The sequence below is a fragment of the Dendropsophus ebraccatus genome, chromosome 2 (assembly GCF_027789765.1).
Source record: "Dendropsophus ebraccatus isolate aDenEbr1 chromosome 2, aDenEbr1.pat, whole genome shotgun sequence".
Lineage (NCBI taxonomy): Eukaryota > Metazoa > Chordata > Amphibia > Anura > Hylidae > Dendropsophus > Dendropsophus ebraccatus.
The window spans coordinates 53,538,050-53,555,082 of record NC_091455.1 but is presented as its reverse complement, the minus strand read 5'-3'; the positions used below and the strand labels follow the sequence as shown (position 1 = coordinate 53,555,082).

General features: G+C 46.1%; 1 protein-coding gene across 2 annotated transcripts in view; it reads left to right on the top strand.

Annotated features, from left to right (window-relative positions):
* Positions 1 to 702: 702 nt before the first annotated feature.
* The window catches only part of RAB2A (RAB2A, member RAS oncogene family), a 74,455-nt gene continuing 58,124 nt past the window's right edge, over positions 703 to 17,033 (top strand). Inside the window, exons 1-2 of one of the 2 annotated variants that reach the window (XM_069957548.1) lie at positions 703 to 813; positions 14,120 to 14,191. In XM_069957548.1, the coding sequence (XP_069813649.1) occupies positions 768 to 813; positions 14,120 to 14,191 (118 nt within the window). In that variant the 5' untranslated portion in view covers positions 703 to 767. The remainder of the gene's footprint in view (positions 814 to 14,119; positions 14,192 to 17,033) is intronic. The other variant, XM_069957547.1, reaches the window with a different exon arrangement.

The window sequence follows — 17,033 nt, the reverse complement described above, 5'->3', positions numbered from 1 at the left end:
GCAGATCTACAGCAGAAAATTCTGCTCGGAAATTCTGCAGTGTGAACAACAGAGCAGAAAACCCATTGAACACAATGGGACTTTGCTCTGTACATTTTTTACGGGAGGAATTTCAAGCTGAATTTTGAGCTGAATTTCAAGCTGAATTCCTCGCCTTTTCCTCAGTGTGCACATACCCTAAGGAGAGAAGCCTCTAGTGGCCTGTGACACAATACCGCCTGCAGCCACAAGGGCACTTGGCAGAACAGGGAACTATTGGCTCCTCACACTGTCAGCGAGAGCACCACATCTTCTAACGGCAAGGACCAGTGGGCCACCAGGTGCTATTCAGCATATATATATATATATATATATATATATATATACTTATCCTTTTACAGCATTGTTAGAGGATACAGCAATAGGTCTTGACTGATTCCTCACCTTACACCCGCTCTCTATGGGGCCCTAGGCGACTGCCCATCTCTCCTCTCAGCATGTACATTGTCATTCATATGTATAGGCCCTGCAAGTGTTTTCTTTCTTTAATACACTTTTCCCGTCACGCCCCTGTGACCTGGTGGGCATCACACACAATACAGCCCAGAGCATCACCCCCCACTACAGCTGATGACGTGCTACTCTCTCTACGACTATAGGTAACCCTAGCAGCCCCGAGAGCGCATGCGCGGCCGGCCACGCTTGCGAGGGTTGTCGTGGACGAGCCCGTGATTACGTCAGCGCGTCCGTTAGTAGCAGTGACGAGGAGAGACAGACCAGTCCGGAACATGGCGTACGCGTATTTGTTTAAATACATTATCATCGGTGACACCGGTAAGGAGGGCTCCGGTGTGTGCGGGCGGCGGTGGGGCGGGCTGGGTGTGATAGCGCGTGATAGCGCCGCGCTCAGGACGCTGCGGGCACGGGCTGGGGACGGTGTGCGGGAGGCTGTGCGGGCGGGGCCGGCCGGTCTTCCCATTTCCGCAGTGTTGGAGTCGTTGACGTGGTGGATGCGAGCGGTGCCAGGGCCCGGGCTGCTGCGGGATAACGCTGTATGTGAACAGTGTGTGAGAGTGAGGAGACGCAGCGGTGACACGGGCGGTGCTGTGTGGGTGTCCGGGGCGGGCCTGCCTCCTCCAGCTGGATGATGTGGACGGCTACAGTGGTGACAACCAGCAGGGTGTATGACGTCATTACTGCCGCTGTGACATCATCATGGGGGGGCAGCATCCAGGGGTTCTTCACAAGGCATAAGGAACCTATGATCCTCCAGCTGTTGCAGAACTACAACTCCCATCATTGTAGTTTTGCAACAGCTGGAGGGTCAAAGGTTGCCCATCCCTGCTACAAGGGATAGATCACTGAGCTGACTGTATTCTTAGGGCCTTAGTGACCTACAATCTGGAGGTTGTTACATCATGGTGTGATGTCATCATGGCCTAGTCAGCCCTCTGGAGCAGTGATGGACAACCTGTGGCCCTCCGGCCGTCTCATATTGACATCTTCCATCCAGCGTGCTGTAGTATTACCAGAGCCGGAGAACAATGGGTTGGGAAACAATCCCCCCGACAAAGGGAGGTGACTATTAGAAAGGGAGGGATTTTATTCCCTGATGGATAATAAGGCGAGGTGCGTCAGAGGCCACTGCACAGAATTCGATTTAATAACAGGAAAAGAAATAACAGAAAAAAAAATAGTTTTTGTCCTATTAGATTCTTGTAAAATGGGCACCCTAGGGACCCATTAAGGTCAATGGTGCTGTCGGGCTCAGTTTGCAAATAGAAAATGTGATGGTGGTCCTGGACAAAGCCTTGAGTCAGGCTCCATTCACACGGAATAAAACTGGCCTGAGTCCCGCCAGCCTCTGTGTTATGATGACAGTCTATGGGAGGCTCGCGCTCCTCCTCTCCGCGTCTCTTCACAATGAAGAGTGGACATGTCCATTCTTCAGAGCAGAGAGAGGAGGCGAGCGAGCCTCCCACAGACTGTCATAACACGGAGGCTGGCGGGATTCTCCAGTGTGAATTCTCCAGGTTAATCTAGCCTAATAGATCTGTCTGGATTTTGGACATAAAACTTTTTTTTTTTTTTTAACATGTTGCCGCCATATAAGGAAGCCTAATAGACGTGTTATACTTACCTCCCTGTGGTCGCCGGTGTCGCCTGTTGTCTGTAGTTCTCGTTATTTCCGAGTCAAGCTCATCTCAGGAGTGACAGCACATTCAGCCAATCCCTGGCCTCGGTGCTTTCCATTCTCAGTCAGTGATTGGCTGAGTGGGCTGTCACTCCCAAGATGAGCTTGTCTCAGAAGTAACAGAGGCTACAGACATCTGAGACAATGTAAGAGTGCGGAGAGGTAAGTATAACATCTTTGGTATGTTTTCTTATATGTTAAAAGTGTGTGAGCGCCAGACAACCCCTTTAAGCCTAAAGCCAACTATGCAGGATTAGCTAAACCTTGATATCAGAAGGATCATGTATGACTCTCTCAGTATGGTGGCCTCTTGATTCTCACCGATTGGCTGATGTGGTAAATATCAACATGCTGGATCCTGATGGCAGGGGGGGGAGGGGGGCAGCAACTTTCTCCCCGTTTAGGGTAAATACACACCTTGCTGAATAAATATTTTTGTGATCAGGAGAGATCCAGCTGACAGATATCCAAAATGTATGGTCGGCTTTAGATAGTAAACAGCTATTCTTTGGAGACGCTCCATACTCGCATAGCATGCAAGCAGGACAAAGGATCAGCACGTTGAACTCAAACATGCCTGATCAATCATTTCTTCCATATCCGTATAGGGTTGTAGTTCAGTCTTCTTGTATGGCACTGCCTTGCAGCTTCTACAAATTCATGTGTGGTTGTATTTAACCCATAATACTCAGCACAATGGCCCAGGAAGCTGAGATACGTGGAGCTGCAGGGTGGGGTCATCATGCTGTAGAGCGGTGTAAAGGGATTATCCAGTTTAAAAACATTAAATTAGTGGGACTGACTTCCCAGCTTATTTAAGGCTGCATTCACACGTCCAGAAAAATTGTCTGTGGATGCGGATCTGCAATTTTAGGGGCCATAGAAAAAAATTGTGGCCATTCACATGGTCCGTGCTGCAACCTGCACCGCGAAAAAATAGTGCGGATAGCGGCATGAATCCCTCGTGCTGACCGCCGTACATGTTCACCAGAAGTGGCCTGGACTATGCTGCCTCCTTCTCCCGGCATTGCAGTCCAGGCCACTTCCGGTGAGCGCTTGTAGCCGGTCAGCACGGTCATCTCTGTTGCCGGGGTTGGGTGCAGGGGATCTGTGCTGGGCGGGGGGGCTCTGGCTACGGGGGTCCGTGCCACAATCCTCCTCCGGATGGCAGCACGGATCGTGTGAGTAAGCCCCAAGGGTACTCTTGTAAGGGGCACAGCCTTTTTACTGTTTACCTGCACTTGTCTGTCCCTGTACTACTAGTAACAGTGCTGCAAGGAAGTGCAGAATTGTCCCATTCCAGTGAACAGGACAGCACAGCAGTTCCCTACACCGCTGTTACACGTAGTACTGTGATGTAAGGACAAGAGAACATTGACAAGGCTACACATGACCCTTTAAAGTGGCTGATGGACCATCGACTTTTACAGGCTGGTTAACCCAGGGTTTTTACAGATGTAAAACATTAAAGTGTACCTGTCATGATGGGCCGATTCCAGATCAGTGATCCGCTGTTAAAAGTTCGGGTCTCCATGAATATGGTGACTCAATGAGGCTGTAATGTGTGTAACCCCCTTTAAATCCAAGGTATCCATGAAGATCTGAACTTCCGTGATAACAGAGGATCTTTCCGCTGATCCGAAAGCAGCCCTTTGTGACAGATACACTTTAAAGGCAACATGGTTCACATGGAAAAATGACACAGCTGAAAAATGCCAAACCCTCTACTATTGGCGGTAAATTGCATGTGTGGTTTTGTCACATCCTGTAATAGAAAAGGGCAGGAGATCTTACTAGTCACATCTGTGCTACCAGAACGGTGAGTTCTGAGGTCCTAACCATAGCTCAGGACAGGCAGCGGATGTGAAATACACTGAAATGAGGGTTGTACCAACCCCATAAAAATGTCTGCGGCCTGCTCTACAGGTTAGGGTGACTTTACAGACAACCAATAGACTGTACAAGCAGTGCACATCTAATGTGCTATGTAAATGGGGTGGAGGTTAAATCCGTCAGCTTATCACTCACTGTATATGTAGGATATTCTGTATGCAAAAGGAAAAAAAGAATTCCTATTGGACTTTGTTCTCTTAAGAAGGAGCAGTCCCTTCCAGGCAGGGCAGGGATCTATGTCCACTTCAGGGACCCTCAGGGCAGCAGCTGCCCCTGTACCACTAATAGGAATTCCAGCTCTACAAGGCCACCTTCTCATTTGGTGTGGTCAAGAGGTATTTCCATTGCCAGGATATTCCTTCACTTCCCTACACATCTCAGACTACGCTTGTTTGACCCTGTGACTTATCTCCAATGCACAGTGACACCCCGACCACTTGCTGTACAGGGAATTACAGAATGGCCCTATTGAAGTGAATGAGGGCTGCTGCATTTCCCTATAAACCTGGTGGTCAGAAGTGCAGCTGTGCAGGGAAAACTAAGGGCCCTATTCCACCGGACGATTATCGTTCAGATTATTGTTAAATCGTTCAAATCTAAACGATAATCGTTGATCGCTTTATAAGACCTGGACCTATTTTTATCATTGCTCGTTCGCAAAACACTCGCACACCGTTCGCATTGAATAAGACATCGCTCGGTCGGTCGCAGTACATACGAACGCAATAGCGAAGGAAAAACGATCGCAAACACGATCATAAGTAACGATTATCGTTCCATGGAAATGAGTGAACGTTTTCAGGTCTTTCGCATTAGCGGTCGTTTGAGATCGTTAATCGTTAACGATTATGCGAACGATAATCGTCCAGTGGAATAAGGCCCTAAGGGTCCTATTAGACAAAGTGATTTTGCGTTTTTGCCGATAAGCGATCGCAAACGAACGTTTTTGGAAACAACCTGAAATCATTCACAATAACACCGAACGATAATTGTATAAAGAGTTGAATAAATCTACAGTAAAAATGAAGCTAATTGCTTCTTCCTATCTGCATTCTGCTCATCAGGCTGCAGGCTTTGAAGTCTGCTCCGCTCCATGCCGCACCTCCCTGTGAGGTTTCCCAGGACTGGATCCATCTTTTCCCAGCACCCGGGGAGGAGCGGCACGAAGCGGAGCAGACTGCAAAGCACAGCAGCCTGATGAGCAGAATGCAGATAGGAAAGAAACGATTCGCTCATCCCTAGTCATTAGTTATGATTGTTAATACGATCGTTACTAAAATCATTTACTCCTTCTGATCCCAGCAAAAGAAGGAATGATGTCTGTATACATGGAAGATTAGCGAACCATTAGCGATGATTTTATGGTTAGCTTAAAAGATGCGATCAACAACGCACAATTTTTTTATTGTTGCCTTATCGGTTAAATTTAATGTGTTTAATACGTTTACATTAAATACGATATATACGTTTAATACAATATAACAATTTTTTGTATGATAATTGCCCTGTGTAATAGGGCCCTAAGAATAGGTTCACATCTGTGTCAGAGGCGGCGTTCAGAGTATCGGATGTCGCAGAATCTGTCCAAACAACTAGACCATAAAACGCAGCATGTGGTAGACTCTTGTGCCTTCAAATCCTCACAAATGAACTAACAGCAAGAAAACTAACAGCAAAAATGTTGCATCAGTTTTAGGCCATGTTCACACGGGCTAAGACAACAGCCGTTATTTGACATGGCCGTGTCAAACAACGGCCATTGTCTTACATGTGGCACCTGCCTGTGCTTTACACCGTGAGAACAGGCTGTCTTGTGACTGCACAAAATAGACCTGTCAGTTATTTTGTGCGGCCGCAGAGAACACCGCAGAGAACTACAATTCCCATCATGCCTATAAGCTATTGCTTTGACTGCCCTGATATGATGGGAGGTGGCCCTAGAAAATCTGCAGCGTAGGCAGTCCGTGTGTACATACCCTAAGGCACTACGTTCACATGTACCTAATCCGTTGCAGATTTTATGGTTCTGATGTGTTTATGGATATTGAATAAATCTGAAAGGGATTTAGAACGTGTGATCGTGTGACCTTACTTGTAATTTTTGACTTCCTCATTGAAGTCAATAGGGAATATTAACAGTAAGGGGGCAGTTTTGCGATTACTGTCCATGCACGGAAACTCAGAAACAGTTTAAATTCAATGGCCTTTCTGTAGCGCGTCGTCTATAATCGTGGATTGTAGAACCTAAGACTGCGGTATAAATTGACCTGCCAAGAACAATGCAAAACTTTGCATCACAGCCAAACTGCAGGTGATACGTGACTTTACCTGTATGTAATGAGTGTAAAGATAATGGAAGGTGACAGAGGGGGCATACCTATTACTCCTAACAACAATTATGGAGTCACCACAACTTCATCGTAAATATACCAACACACAAGTAGAAAGTTGGTTTATTACAAGGCCCCATCCTGTGACTGTGATCTGTCACCAGTGTTCAGCAAAGTTGCACCCACCACCCATGTAGAATATTGTTTACTAGTAAAATCTGTGCACAAAAGAAATCAGAAATTGGTTCTAAAAGCATAAGGGAGCAACAAAGGAGTATTTCTACATTCACGTGTTCCATGTCAGTACAAGAGGGTCCAAGATTTTGTAAACTGCCGAGAGAGGCGAAAAAAACATGCACTCACTTCCGCAACTCCAGCGCTGATGTCCGCTGTCTGGTCTAGAGAGTTGACTTGGGGTGTGACGTTCCATGCCCACTCAGCCAGTTGGCGGCTGGAGCGGTGTCCCACCTCTGCCGTTGGCCAGCTGAGTGGGCTTGACATGTCACGTCCCAGGTACCTACTCAGACCCAGAAGCGGCCGGGACCAGAACGGAGGACCGAGGACACCCATCCCCTCCTCAGCAGTTTTGAAAAAAAATGTCTGTGCCTGTAATTCTCCTTAAACAGTTGTGGAGCTCACGGCATAATAATGAATGCTGATGCTCGGCGCCATGGCTGTGTGAAGCTCCCGGCTCCCCATCAGCCAATCAGTGCTGCCATGCACTGATTGGCTCATGAGGAGCGAGGGGAGCCGGGAGCGTCACGCACAGCCGCAGCGCCGAGCAGGTAACGTATGCTCAGGGCGGTGGGGGGTTAAAGGGGCCGGGTCCCATACAGACGTGTATGGGACCCATTCAGCTTTACACTACTGGATCTGCAGCAGATTTTGCTGCAAACTCGCAGCGTGAAATCTGCTGCGGATCCATTATATGTAGAGGTACCCTTACAGAGATTTTGTTGAAGTTTCTAGACTTTTTTTCTAGATCTGGAAAAACATGTGCCATTATTAAAATACTTTACTGTGTTGGCTGGCTGTTCAGCTATTACACATTGTTTTTTGTAATGTGGAGTCGAAGTCGTGGAATTTTTGTCGAAAAAATGTACCGACTCCAGCTTAAAAAAAAAATTTATCTTTACAAATTTTATAATTGAGTTTTAACATGAATTTAAAAATGTTTCTCATCAATATATTTTATGTTCTGGCAAGCTAAGGCCCTTATTTATTAAAACCAGAAAAACACTTTCACAAATACCTTTAGTTTCCTCCATATATCATTAATAAAGCACTGGCCCTATTAGATAAGGGTGGTCGAGTAAACGTTGTCAGTCACTATTTGGCAGTATGTTTCTGAGCTGAAAGAGTCCATTGTGTGTGGGAAGATCTGTGCTTTTCTCTTTCTGGATGCTGGGTGATTATATATGGGCAGCAATGTACTATAAAGATTTCCAGTGTAATATAGAGAATGTAGAAAAGCCATAAGTAGTGTAGCAGTAACCTCTGTCCTCAGTGTGGTGGTTTCTCTCTGGGAGAAGATTGTCTTTCTTCAGTGTGCTGTGGCTGCAGCAGGCTGTGTGTGCATGTTTGCTGTGGCTGCAGCAGGCTGTGTGTGCATGTGTGCTATGGCTGCAGCAGGCTGTGTGTGCATGTGTGCTATGGCTGCAGCAGGCTGTGTATGTGTGCGCTATGGCTGCAGCAAGCTGTGTGTGTGTGCGCTATGGCTGCAGCAGGCTGTGTATGAACATGTGTGCTATGGCTGCAGCAGGCTGTATGTGGGTTTGAGAGAAAGGGGCAGAAGTAAAAGGGGTATTATGGGCAACAGTATAAAATCCAGGGGGTCAGGGGGTGTGATGGGATCATAATAAAGAAGTCCTACTTGCCTGTCCCTGTGCTCTTGCAGTGCAGCATCATGGCTTATGGTCCCCGGCCAGGCTCCCAATCCTGTGATGTCACAGCCCCAGTCAGAAATGCCCACTCAGCCAATCGGTGAGTGGGACACCACTGTAGTCACTGACTGGCTCAGTGGGTAGTTCCTGTGGGGCCTTTGGAGTGGACATAAGGAAGAAGCTGCTGAGCCAAATCTACTTTACACCACTGTGATACCTCCCCTGGTGTCTGACTGGCCATTTATGAAGGAATTTGAGTCTGTTGCTGATAAGATTCAAGAGTCTGAGTCAAAGCTGCAGCTTACCGACTCCACAGCCCTGGTTTTGGGTCATATTTTGTCATTTTGGTATCTGCTATGAAGTATAAAAGCTTGGTGACCACACTGCTAAAACATTTGCAGCGATAATACAACAGACATAGATATCTATGCTAAAAAAAAAAAGTATACAGATACATGGCATACATTTTATATATATATTTTGTTTTTGCCTTTTCTACTTACAACGTTCGCTAATTCCATTGATCAGTAGCAGAAAGTGTCTATTGCTGCCTTATATGTGCAGCGTGTTGATATTGTCTATTGTTATGCTGTGTTTAACAGATTTATCTGACAGATCTTTGAAGCCAAAGCCAGGAACAGACTTTAAACAGAGAACAGGTCATAAAGGAAAGACTGGGATCTATCCCCTTTCCAAATCCATTCCTGGCTTTGGCTTCAGAAATCTGTCAGATAAATCGCTGTGTAAACGTAGCATAAGGCTACCTTCACACTACGTAAAAGTACGGCCTTTGTTGCCATCTGCAACAACGGCCGTACTTTGTACGGGTGAACAATACCTATTGTTCTGAGGGATCCCGGCCAGAGCGTATACACATCGTATACGCTCTGGTCGGTATCCTGCACGGGGCCGCAAATAAGTGACATGTCAGTTTTCTGCAGCTGCAATTCAATGAGTTGTGGCCGTAAGAAACTCTGTCAGTTCACACAGTGAAGCGAGCGGCTCTGGCCGCTTGCTTCACTGTGTGCTATGGGAAGCTCTGATGCCCGTGCACGCTGATGCGCCCGCATCAAAGCTCTGCGGCCAGACAGATCATCCGGGCAGAGACCGGATGGCCAGTCTCAATACGTTGTGTGAACAAAGTCTACACACACCTGACATGCTCAGTAAATGCCCAGGTTGGCTATTAGGGTGGAGGTAATGTCAGATCATCCTATTAATAGTATACATTATGTAGCTGTAAGCATAGAGGAAGCTTAGTCAGCAATTGGTCAGTGTCCCATGGGGACAGGACTGTGTGCTAATGGTACTCAGTATTTTTCTGTAACTGCAGTATAGCCTGGGACTACGCTATATTCTCTTACCGTTTGGAATGATTCGCATAATAACCCCCCTCCCCCCAAATCCTAAAGTGGTGACAGGTGGGGATCCAGATGACGTGACCCCAGGAGCTGAGTAATGGTGCGTTTACACAGGCACATTTATCTGACAGATTTTTGAAGCCAAAGCCAGGAATGGACTATAAACAGAGATCAGGTCATAAAGGAAAGACTGATATTTCTCCTCTTTTCAAATCCATTCCTGGTTTTGGCTTCCAAAATCTGTCAGATAAATCTGCCTGTGTAAATGCACCATTAGATTGGGTTAGATGAGTATGACATAACTTTACTTCAGGACGCAGAAAATGAGCCCACACAACATGAAGTTACACCATGGTGCAGAGAGGGTCTTTAGCCTTTCTGTTGAAGTCTAGCGGTCTCTTGTTCAGGGATCCCTTGCATAATAAAATGGTCATCACCAACACCTGTTTTCTTTGAGGGGATCCACTGACCATTGGATGTTGGCCGGTATATCAACAGGAACCTTTTTATATGGGAGGATTACCCTAAAACTAAGTGCGAGTTCACAGTTATCAGCTAGTGTAAAGTGCAATGATGCCACAATCTGTGAGATATCTCAGTAAGGTGTATGGACAGCCTGATATTCTGGAGCCTCCCCGGTTACCGTGGCCGGTAGTGAGCAGCTCAGGTTGGCTGGTTGCAGGCTGCCCTTTGTGTACAGTATGGTATAAGCCTCTGAAGTGGAGGAGCAAGCATGTGTGCACAAAATCCAGTCCTGCCACTATAATACCGTAAAGGAGACTGGCACTTTTATGTCTCACAGATTATTCTTAATCCCAATATTCACCGGCAAATAAAACAACCTGTGCTGAGATACTGTATCTTGTGCAAAATAGAGACTGTGCTGTTTTTCTACAAATTCTTTCATGTTAAAGGGAACCTGTCATGCTGGAGACCCGGGCAGAACCCACCCGACCCCTTAATAAAGCTTTTGATACTTCATCTCTCCTCCTGTTCTGGGTGCCCGTTTTGTTGCAAAGAAATCCCCGCCGCTCGTCCTCTTGCTAGTTATGCTAATGAGCAGAGATGAGTCCAGTGTCCATAGGAAATCACTGCACAGTAAGGCTCATCTCTGCTCATTAATGGTAATGATTCCCTTTAAAGGTAGCTTCACATGTAGCAGATCACAGCGGATTTCACTGTACTGTTATTCTGTATGGGTTTACATACTCGCAGCCGATTCTTCATTCCACTGTGAGTACGTAAGGCTTATCCCACCGTCGCCCTGTTAATACTTTACCCGTCCACGCTCCCACCTCCCTGACATACCGCTCAGCCAATCAGTGGCTGCAGCAGGACATTGTACTGATTGGCTGAGCAGGATGTCAGGGAGGTGGGAGGCACAGAAGCAGGCCAGAGCGCGAACGGGTAAAGTATTAACAGGGCAGCGGGGGGTTTAGGGGGGGCGGGCTATTCATCCTTGCAACAGAATGCCAAATCACCTTATTCACAGAGTCATGTGAATAAGGCGACTGTTCTCTTATGTCAGCTGTCGGGGAAAACAGACAGCTTGGAGTGGTTGGATGTCACACTGTGTAGTCCTATTGCTTTCTTGAAGGGGAGCGTCATCCAGTTGCCCTTATCTGCCTACATAGTGATGACTTACTGTTAGCTCTAGCCAAGACACCATCGTGTTCATAGGCTTCTGTGTTAGGAGTGGATATATGCTTGTGGTGTATGTTGGGATAACATAAAAAAATATATACTACAGCTTACCCCTGGGTGTCAATAGGCCAACAGCAGTCCATTAGTTTGGTCTGTTTTATGCCTTTATACGTTGCATTTGTAAGACACAAACATGTAGTCTGAAACAGCATGTATAATGCTATGTATCATGTATCTCTCCAGGAGAGTGAACAGATAAGTCTGTCACTGTCAGATGTAATGTAATGTCCTTGTATTGCTATATTTAGGTGCAGGTCACTGATCCAGGGGACATTTACCAGCACAGTATGTGTTGTATGGAGCATTCCTGCTTCTTCTGCCGCCCCCTTCTCAAGGCATGACTAGATGAGGATGATGAGGATGTGTTTACATGCACTGGTTACTCAGGCACCTTTACGCTGCAAGGGTGCATGTGACTTGTCATGCTGCTAGTATACCAGACACCAGACTGAACAGCTTGTGCAATAGAAAACATATTAGGTTTCAGCCCATGTACTAAACAACATAATCTCTTCCAGCTTCAGTGCGGCTTGTTGTCCCAGAGAATAAAACTTACATACCATGTGCTGCTTCCACTAATGTAACACTTAGGGCATTGTGCACAATAGGGCGGCACAAGCTTCAGTGCTGAGATTTGTCAATAAACCGGGCCGGCTGATGGATTTGTGAGGTTATGCACGTAAGTAAAATATCTGTACATATGGAAGGTGTGAAAGAGTGTTGAGAGAGCCCCATACACTGATGGCTGAAAGTGTACGCGGACCTTTACATTCTTCTCATGGTCTCTCTTGGGTGTTTTTTTTTTTTTTTTCCCAGTTAAGGGTGCGTTCACACGTACAGGATCTGCAGCAGATTTGATGGCGCAGATTTGAATCTGCAGCAGATCCACATCAGATTTGATGGCCCAGAATTGATTTGCTTTCAATCTGCAGCTTCAAATCTGCGCCATCAAATCTGCTGCAGATCCTGTACGTGTGAACGCACCCTTAAGCGGTTATCTAGGATTAGAAAACATGGCTGCCTTCTCCAAACAGCACCTTACCTGTCCATCATTGGTATTTGGTATGGTTGCACAGAACAATAGTATTTGGTTACTGGTGAGCTCCCAGGGGCATCAGACAATGCAACCTATAACTCATGAAAACCTGGGTGTTACATGTCAGTGCCAATGAGCAATAGATTCCGCAAACAGGGAGAGTCTAGAGAATTCACTTATAACTAGGATCGTGAGACAAACCACAACCATATCTGCTACCAAAAATACAGTATACTGTGTCTGGCGGCAGCTAATGAGAAAACGTGTCTGGTCCTAGCACGAAATTACTAAACCATATGTTATATCAAGGGTAATATGGGAGGAAAGAAAGCAACATGCTAACAGCTCTGTGCTGCTCTGGAGGCAGTGCTAATAAGAAGCAAAGTATCAGTCCAGCATGGCAGAATCACATCACCGTCAAGAAGAGTGGGCACACTATAGATGGGTCATCCTCTCCCCCAATAGGGAGAGGGCGGACTATAGATGGCTCACCCCCATAGAGAGAGGGCACACTATATATGAGTCACCACCATAAAGAGTGGGCACATTATAGATGGCTCACCCCCATATGGAGAGGGCACACTATAGATTGGTCACCCCCATAGAGAGAGGGCACACTGGGTTACTGCCATGGTAAATGGGCACACTATAGATGAGTGTGCCCCCCCATAGAGGGCACCCTATAGATGGGTCACCGCCATGAAGTGTGGATGCACTGTAGATGGGTCACCACCTTGGAGCGTGGGCACACTATAAAGAGGTTGCCACCATAAAGAACGGGCACACTATAGATGGGTCACCACCTTGGAGCGTGGGCACACTATAAAGAGGTTGCCACCATGAAAAACGGGCACACTATAGATGGGTCACCACCTTGGAGCGTGGGCACACTATAAAGAGGTTGCCACCATGAAGAACGGGCAAACTATAGATGGGTGACCTCCGTGGAGAGTGAGCACACAATAAGGAGAGCGCTGCAATTATGGGCAACCACACCCCTAGACAGGTCACCCCCCCCCCATTAACAGTGGTCTCACTATAGATGGGTCACCCTCCAATGGAGAGCGGGCACACCATAGATAGGTTAGGATGGTACCAGTACTGGCCGTCCTCACAATGCTCTGGCAATAGATAACACACCAAAGGAAATTCTACACTAAAGACTTGATCTGATGTTGAACAATGTCCTGAAGACACCTGAGCAAAGAATAAGAAAGTATTAATATACTTTTAGAATAATAAGCGGCCTCTCGGCACTGTACCTTTTGACCAGATTTAAGGGGATCTCTAAGGGAACAATGTAGTCGGATGTGTGTTTTTCTTTTCCCCATAGTGGACCCAGCGTAATAAAAAAAATAAATAAATATCTGTATGTGAGGGGGATTGCAGTGTTGGATTTCATGGTGTCTGACAGCAACTTATTGCTTTATTCTCAGTCATTAGCAGAATGCAAGTGTATGGCCAGTGTAAGAAATGATGATTTGGGCTCTTCCTTCTCTTCCAGAAGCCCCCTGGCTTCTATTAAGGGCTTTGACCTGAATATTGCACCTAGAGTATGGGTATGATGCCAAGGTCTAAACTACTATACTAGTCGCAGTAAGCACAGTGATTTCATAATACATATATACTTGCCTGTAAAGGGGTTACTTGTATTAATGCTTTTAACTCTGTAGTTAATAAAGTCTTAATTTCCTGTTTTCTATAGTGAATAAAATCCTTTCTTTTTGTCTTGGTTGCAGGTGTTGGTAAGTCATGCCTACTATTGCAGTTCACAGACAAGAGGTTCCAGCCAGTTCACGACCTGACAATTGGTAAGTTGATAACAAAGAAGCGGTCCTTAATTGCGTGGATAGAACCCACCCATAGGCTGAAGTTAAATAGGCCTGGCCTAATATTCAATAATACTCAGGCTCAGGCTTTATAATACACTTTTTCTCCAGACGATGTAGAAATGACTACATACTCTCAGAAAAAGGACTCTAAAACCTGGGCCACTAGAGAACTCTCTTCTCTGAAATCTGCTTTTCACTACCTGTTAGTGGAAAGAGCAAGATAGAACACACAGTGAGGGCAGGGCTTACCATGTGCCATGTGCAGACGCGGGGGGCTAAAAGAGAACAACCCCAGGCTGTGCATGCAAACTGAGGCGTTCTCCATCCTCCAGAAGATCTAAATGGGAGGTCCAGGCTTTAATTTTATCTCTGCACATATAGCATCACTTTTCTATTCACAAAACACCTTGCAAACCCAGTGGATCAGTAATCCTCCACATCTATAGTAGTGAAGTGTAAACCGTGCAATTTCACTAGCATTTTGTCATAGCAGAAAGAGCTGTGCTCTGACTTGGAGGAAAATAAGAAATAGCTGTGCACCATGAAGGGGACAGTCACAGGCTCATTATCCGCAACTAAAGTCCAAAATTCACCTTGTCTTCACGCAAGGCCTAAAAGGGGTACTCTAGCAAAAAAAGTAAAATCAACTGGTGCTAGAAAGTGCCAGATATTTGTAATTTTTTTTCTATTAATTACTCTTAAGTGTTCCTGTACTTATTAGCTGCTATATGTCCTGCAGGATGTTTTTTCTTTCCAGTCTGGAGAGCAGGAGATGTTTTCTATGGGCATTTGCTACTGTTCTCGATAGTTCCTGTCATGGAGAGAGATGGCAACGGAGAGCACTGTGTCAGACTGGAAACAATACACCACTTCCTGCAGGACATACTGCAGCTGATGAGTACTGGAAGACTGGAGATTTTTTTAATAAAAGTAAATTACAAATCTGTATAACTTTCTGACACCAGTTAATTTAAAAGAAAAATAATTTTGCTGGTGTAGCCACAGTGCCACGTCCCGATCACGGCAATAAATGTCCCCCAACAAAGGGTTAAATACCAGCTTTGGACACACCAGCTAGGTAGCTGAGGTGTCCAGAGCAGGTATTGGCCCATATTTACTTGATCCAGGGTCAGGAGCGATGTCTTCCTGGTCTCGCGCCGTCCTTCCCGTCGGCTGTCTTCGGCTTTTTCTGTCGGTCCCGTCGTGTATCTTCGGCTTTTTCCGGCTTTTGCGTCCTACTGCCCCCTAGCGGCTCATAAGTGTATATTATATACTTATCAGTAGCTATAGGGTTGTAGAAAGTGTTTTGGTTTTTTTCCCCTCCATTTTTTTATTTTTTATTTTACGCACCCTATCGCCGCTGAGTGCTGATCAGCATCTTACGTAAATGCGCTGCTAATCAGCAATTCCTCCTTTTAGGCGTAGGGTGTGTTTTTTTTCCTATGTCCTACTGCCACTGTCTGCTAAGTGCGGCATTTATCAGCAACACCTTTTTTGGCGTAGTTTTTTTTTTATACTTAATGTTAAAAAAAACACGTAAAAAACACTATTATACTACACGAAATAAAGTTTTACATTACACCACTACACATTTACATACCCCATCTACCAATCCCCATATAAAAATGGCCCCCAGGGTGTTTTGGGCGTCGGAGGCATATGGTATTATTGCCTCTGACACCGAAACAGCCAGTGAGGATGAATGGGGGGGGGGGGATCATTTTTTCCTCTATTAATCCTCATAATCCAGTACAGTCTCAGTAAGAGATTGCGGTATGGCGTGAAAATTCTAAAATACTCTGTGAGATTACCTCCGGGTACACTTACAGATTTAGGGTACATGCACACTGCGGAATGGCGAAGGATAACCCTTCGTGCATTCCACAGCTGGCACCCACCGGCAGACTAATGCATGCGTGCGTCTCCACCCATGTCATAGACTCAATGTTATGCACGGGCAGATTCTGTTGTCCGTCCAAAGAATGAACACGTTCTGTCTTTGGACAGAGTGTGGAATGCGCCTGTGCATAGAATGGAGTGTGATACGGACGGAGACACGCGCCTCCATCAGTCCGCCGGCGGGTGCCAGCTGCGGAATGCATGAAGGGTTAGGGCCCTATTCCACCGGACGATTATCGTTAGCATAATCGTTAACGATTACCGATCTCAAACGACCGCTATTGCGAAAGACCTGAAAACGTTCACTCATTTCCATGGCACGATAGTTGTTACTTATGATCGTAATTGCGATCGTTTCTTCTTCCGTATTTCTTCGCTATTGCGTTCGTATCTATTGCGAACGACCGAACGATGTCTTATTTAATGCGAACGATTTGCCAACGTTTTGCAAACGAGCAACGATAAAAATAGGTCCAGGTCTTATAAAGCGATCAACGATTTCTCGTTCGGTCGTTAATCGTTACTGCATTTCAACCGAACGATTATCGTTTAGATTCGAACGATTTAACGATAATCTGAACGATAATCGTCCGGTGGAATAGGGCCCTTATCCGTCGCCATTCTGCAGTGTGCATGTACCCTTAGAGTGTATGAAGGAAAGGACACCTGAATCCAGCCCCCCGATGCCCCCCCCATCCTCAGAGTTAGTGGGAAGATCGTTTGGGAACTGATCTTCCCACTGCTGGATAAAGGTTACCACCTGTACGGGGATAACTTTTATACCAGCACCCCCCTCTTCCGGTCCCTCACTGCCCGAGCTACTGTAGCTTGTGGCACAATCCGAAAATATCAGAAGCAGTAATAGAGCCCTAATATTTATTTAGGACCTCGTATCGTACCAGGACAACATTTTCTAGGTGAC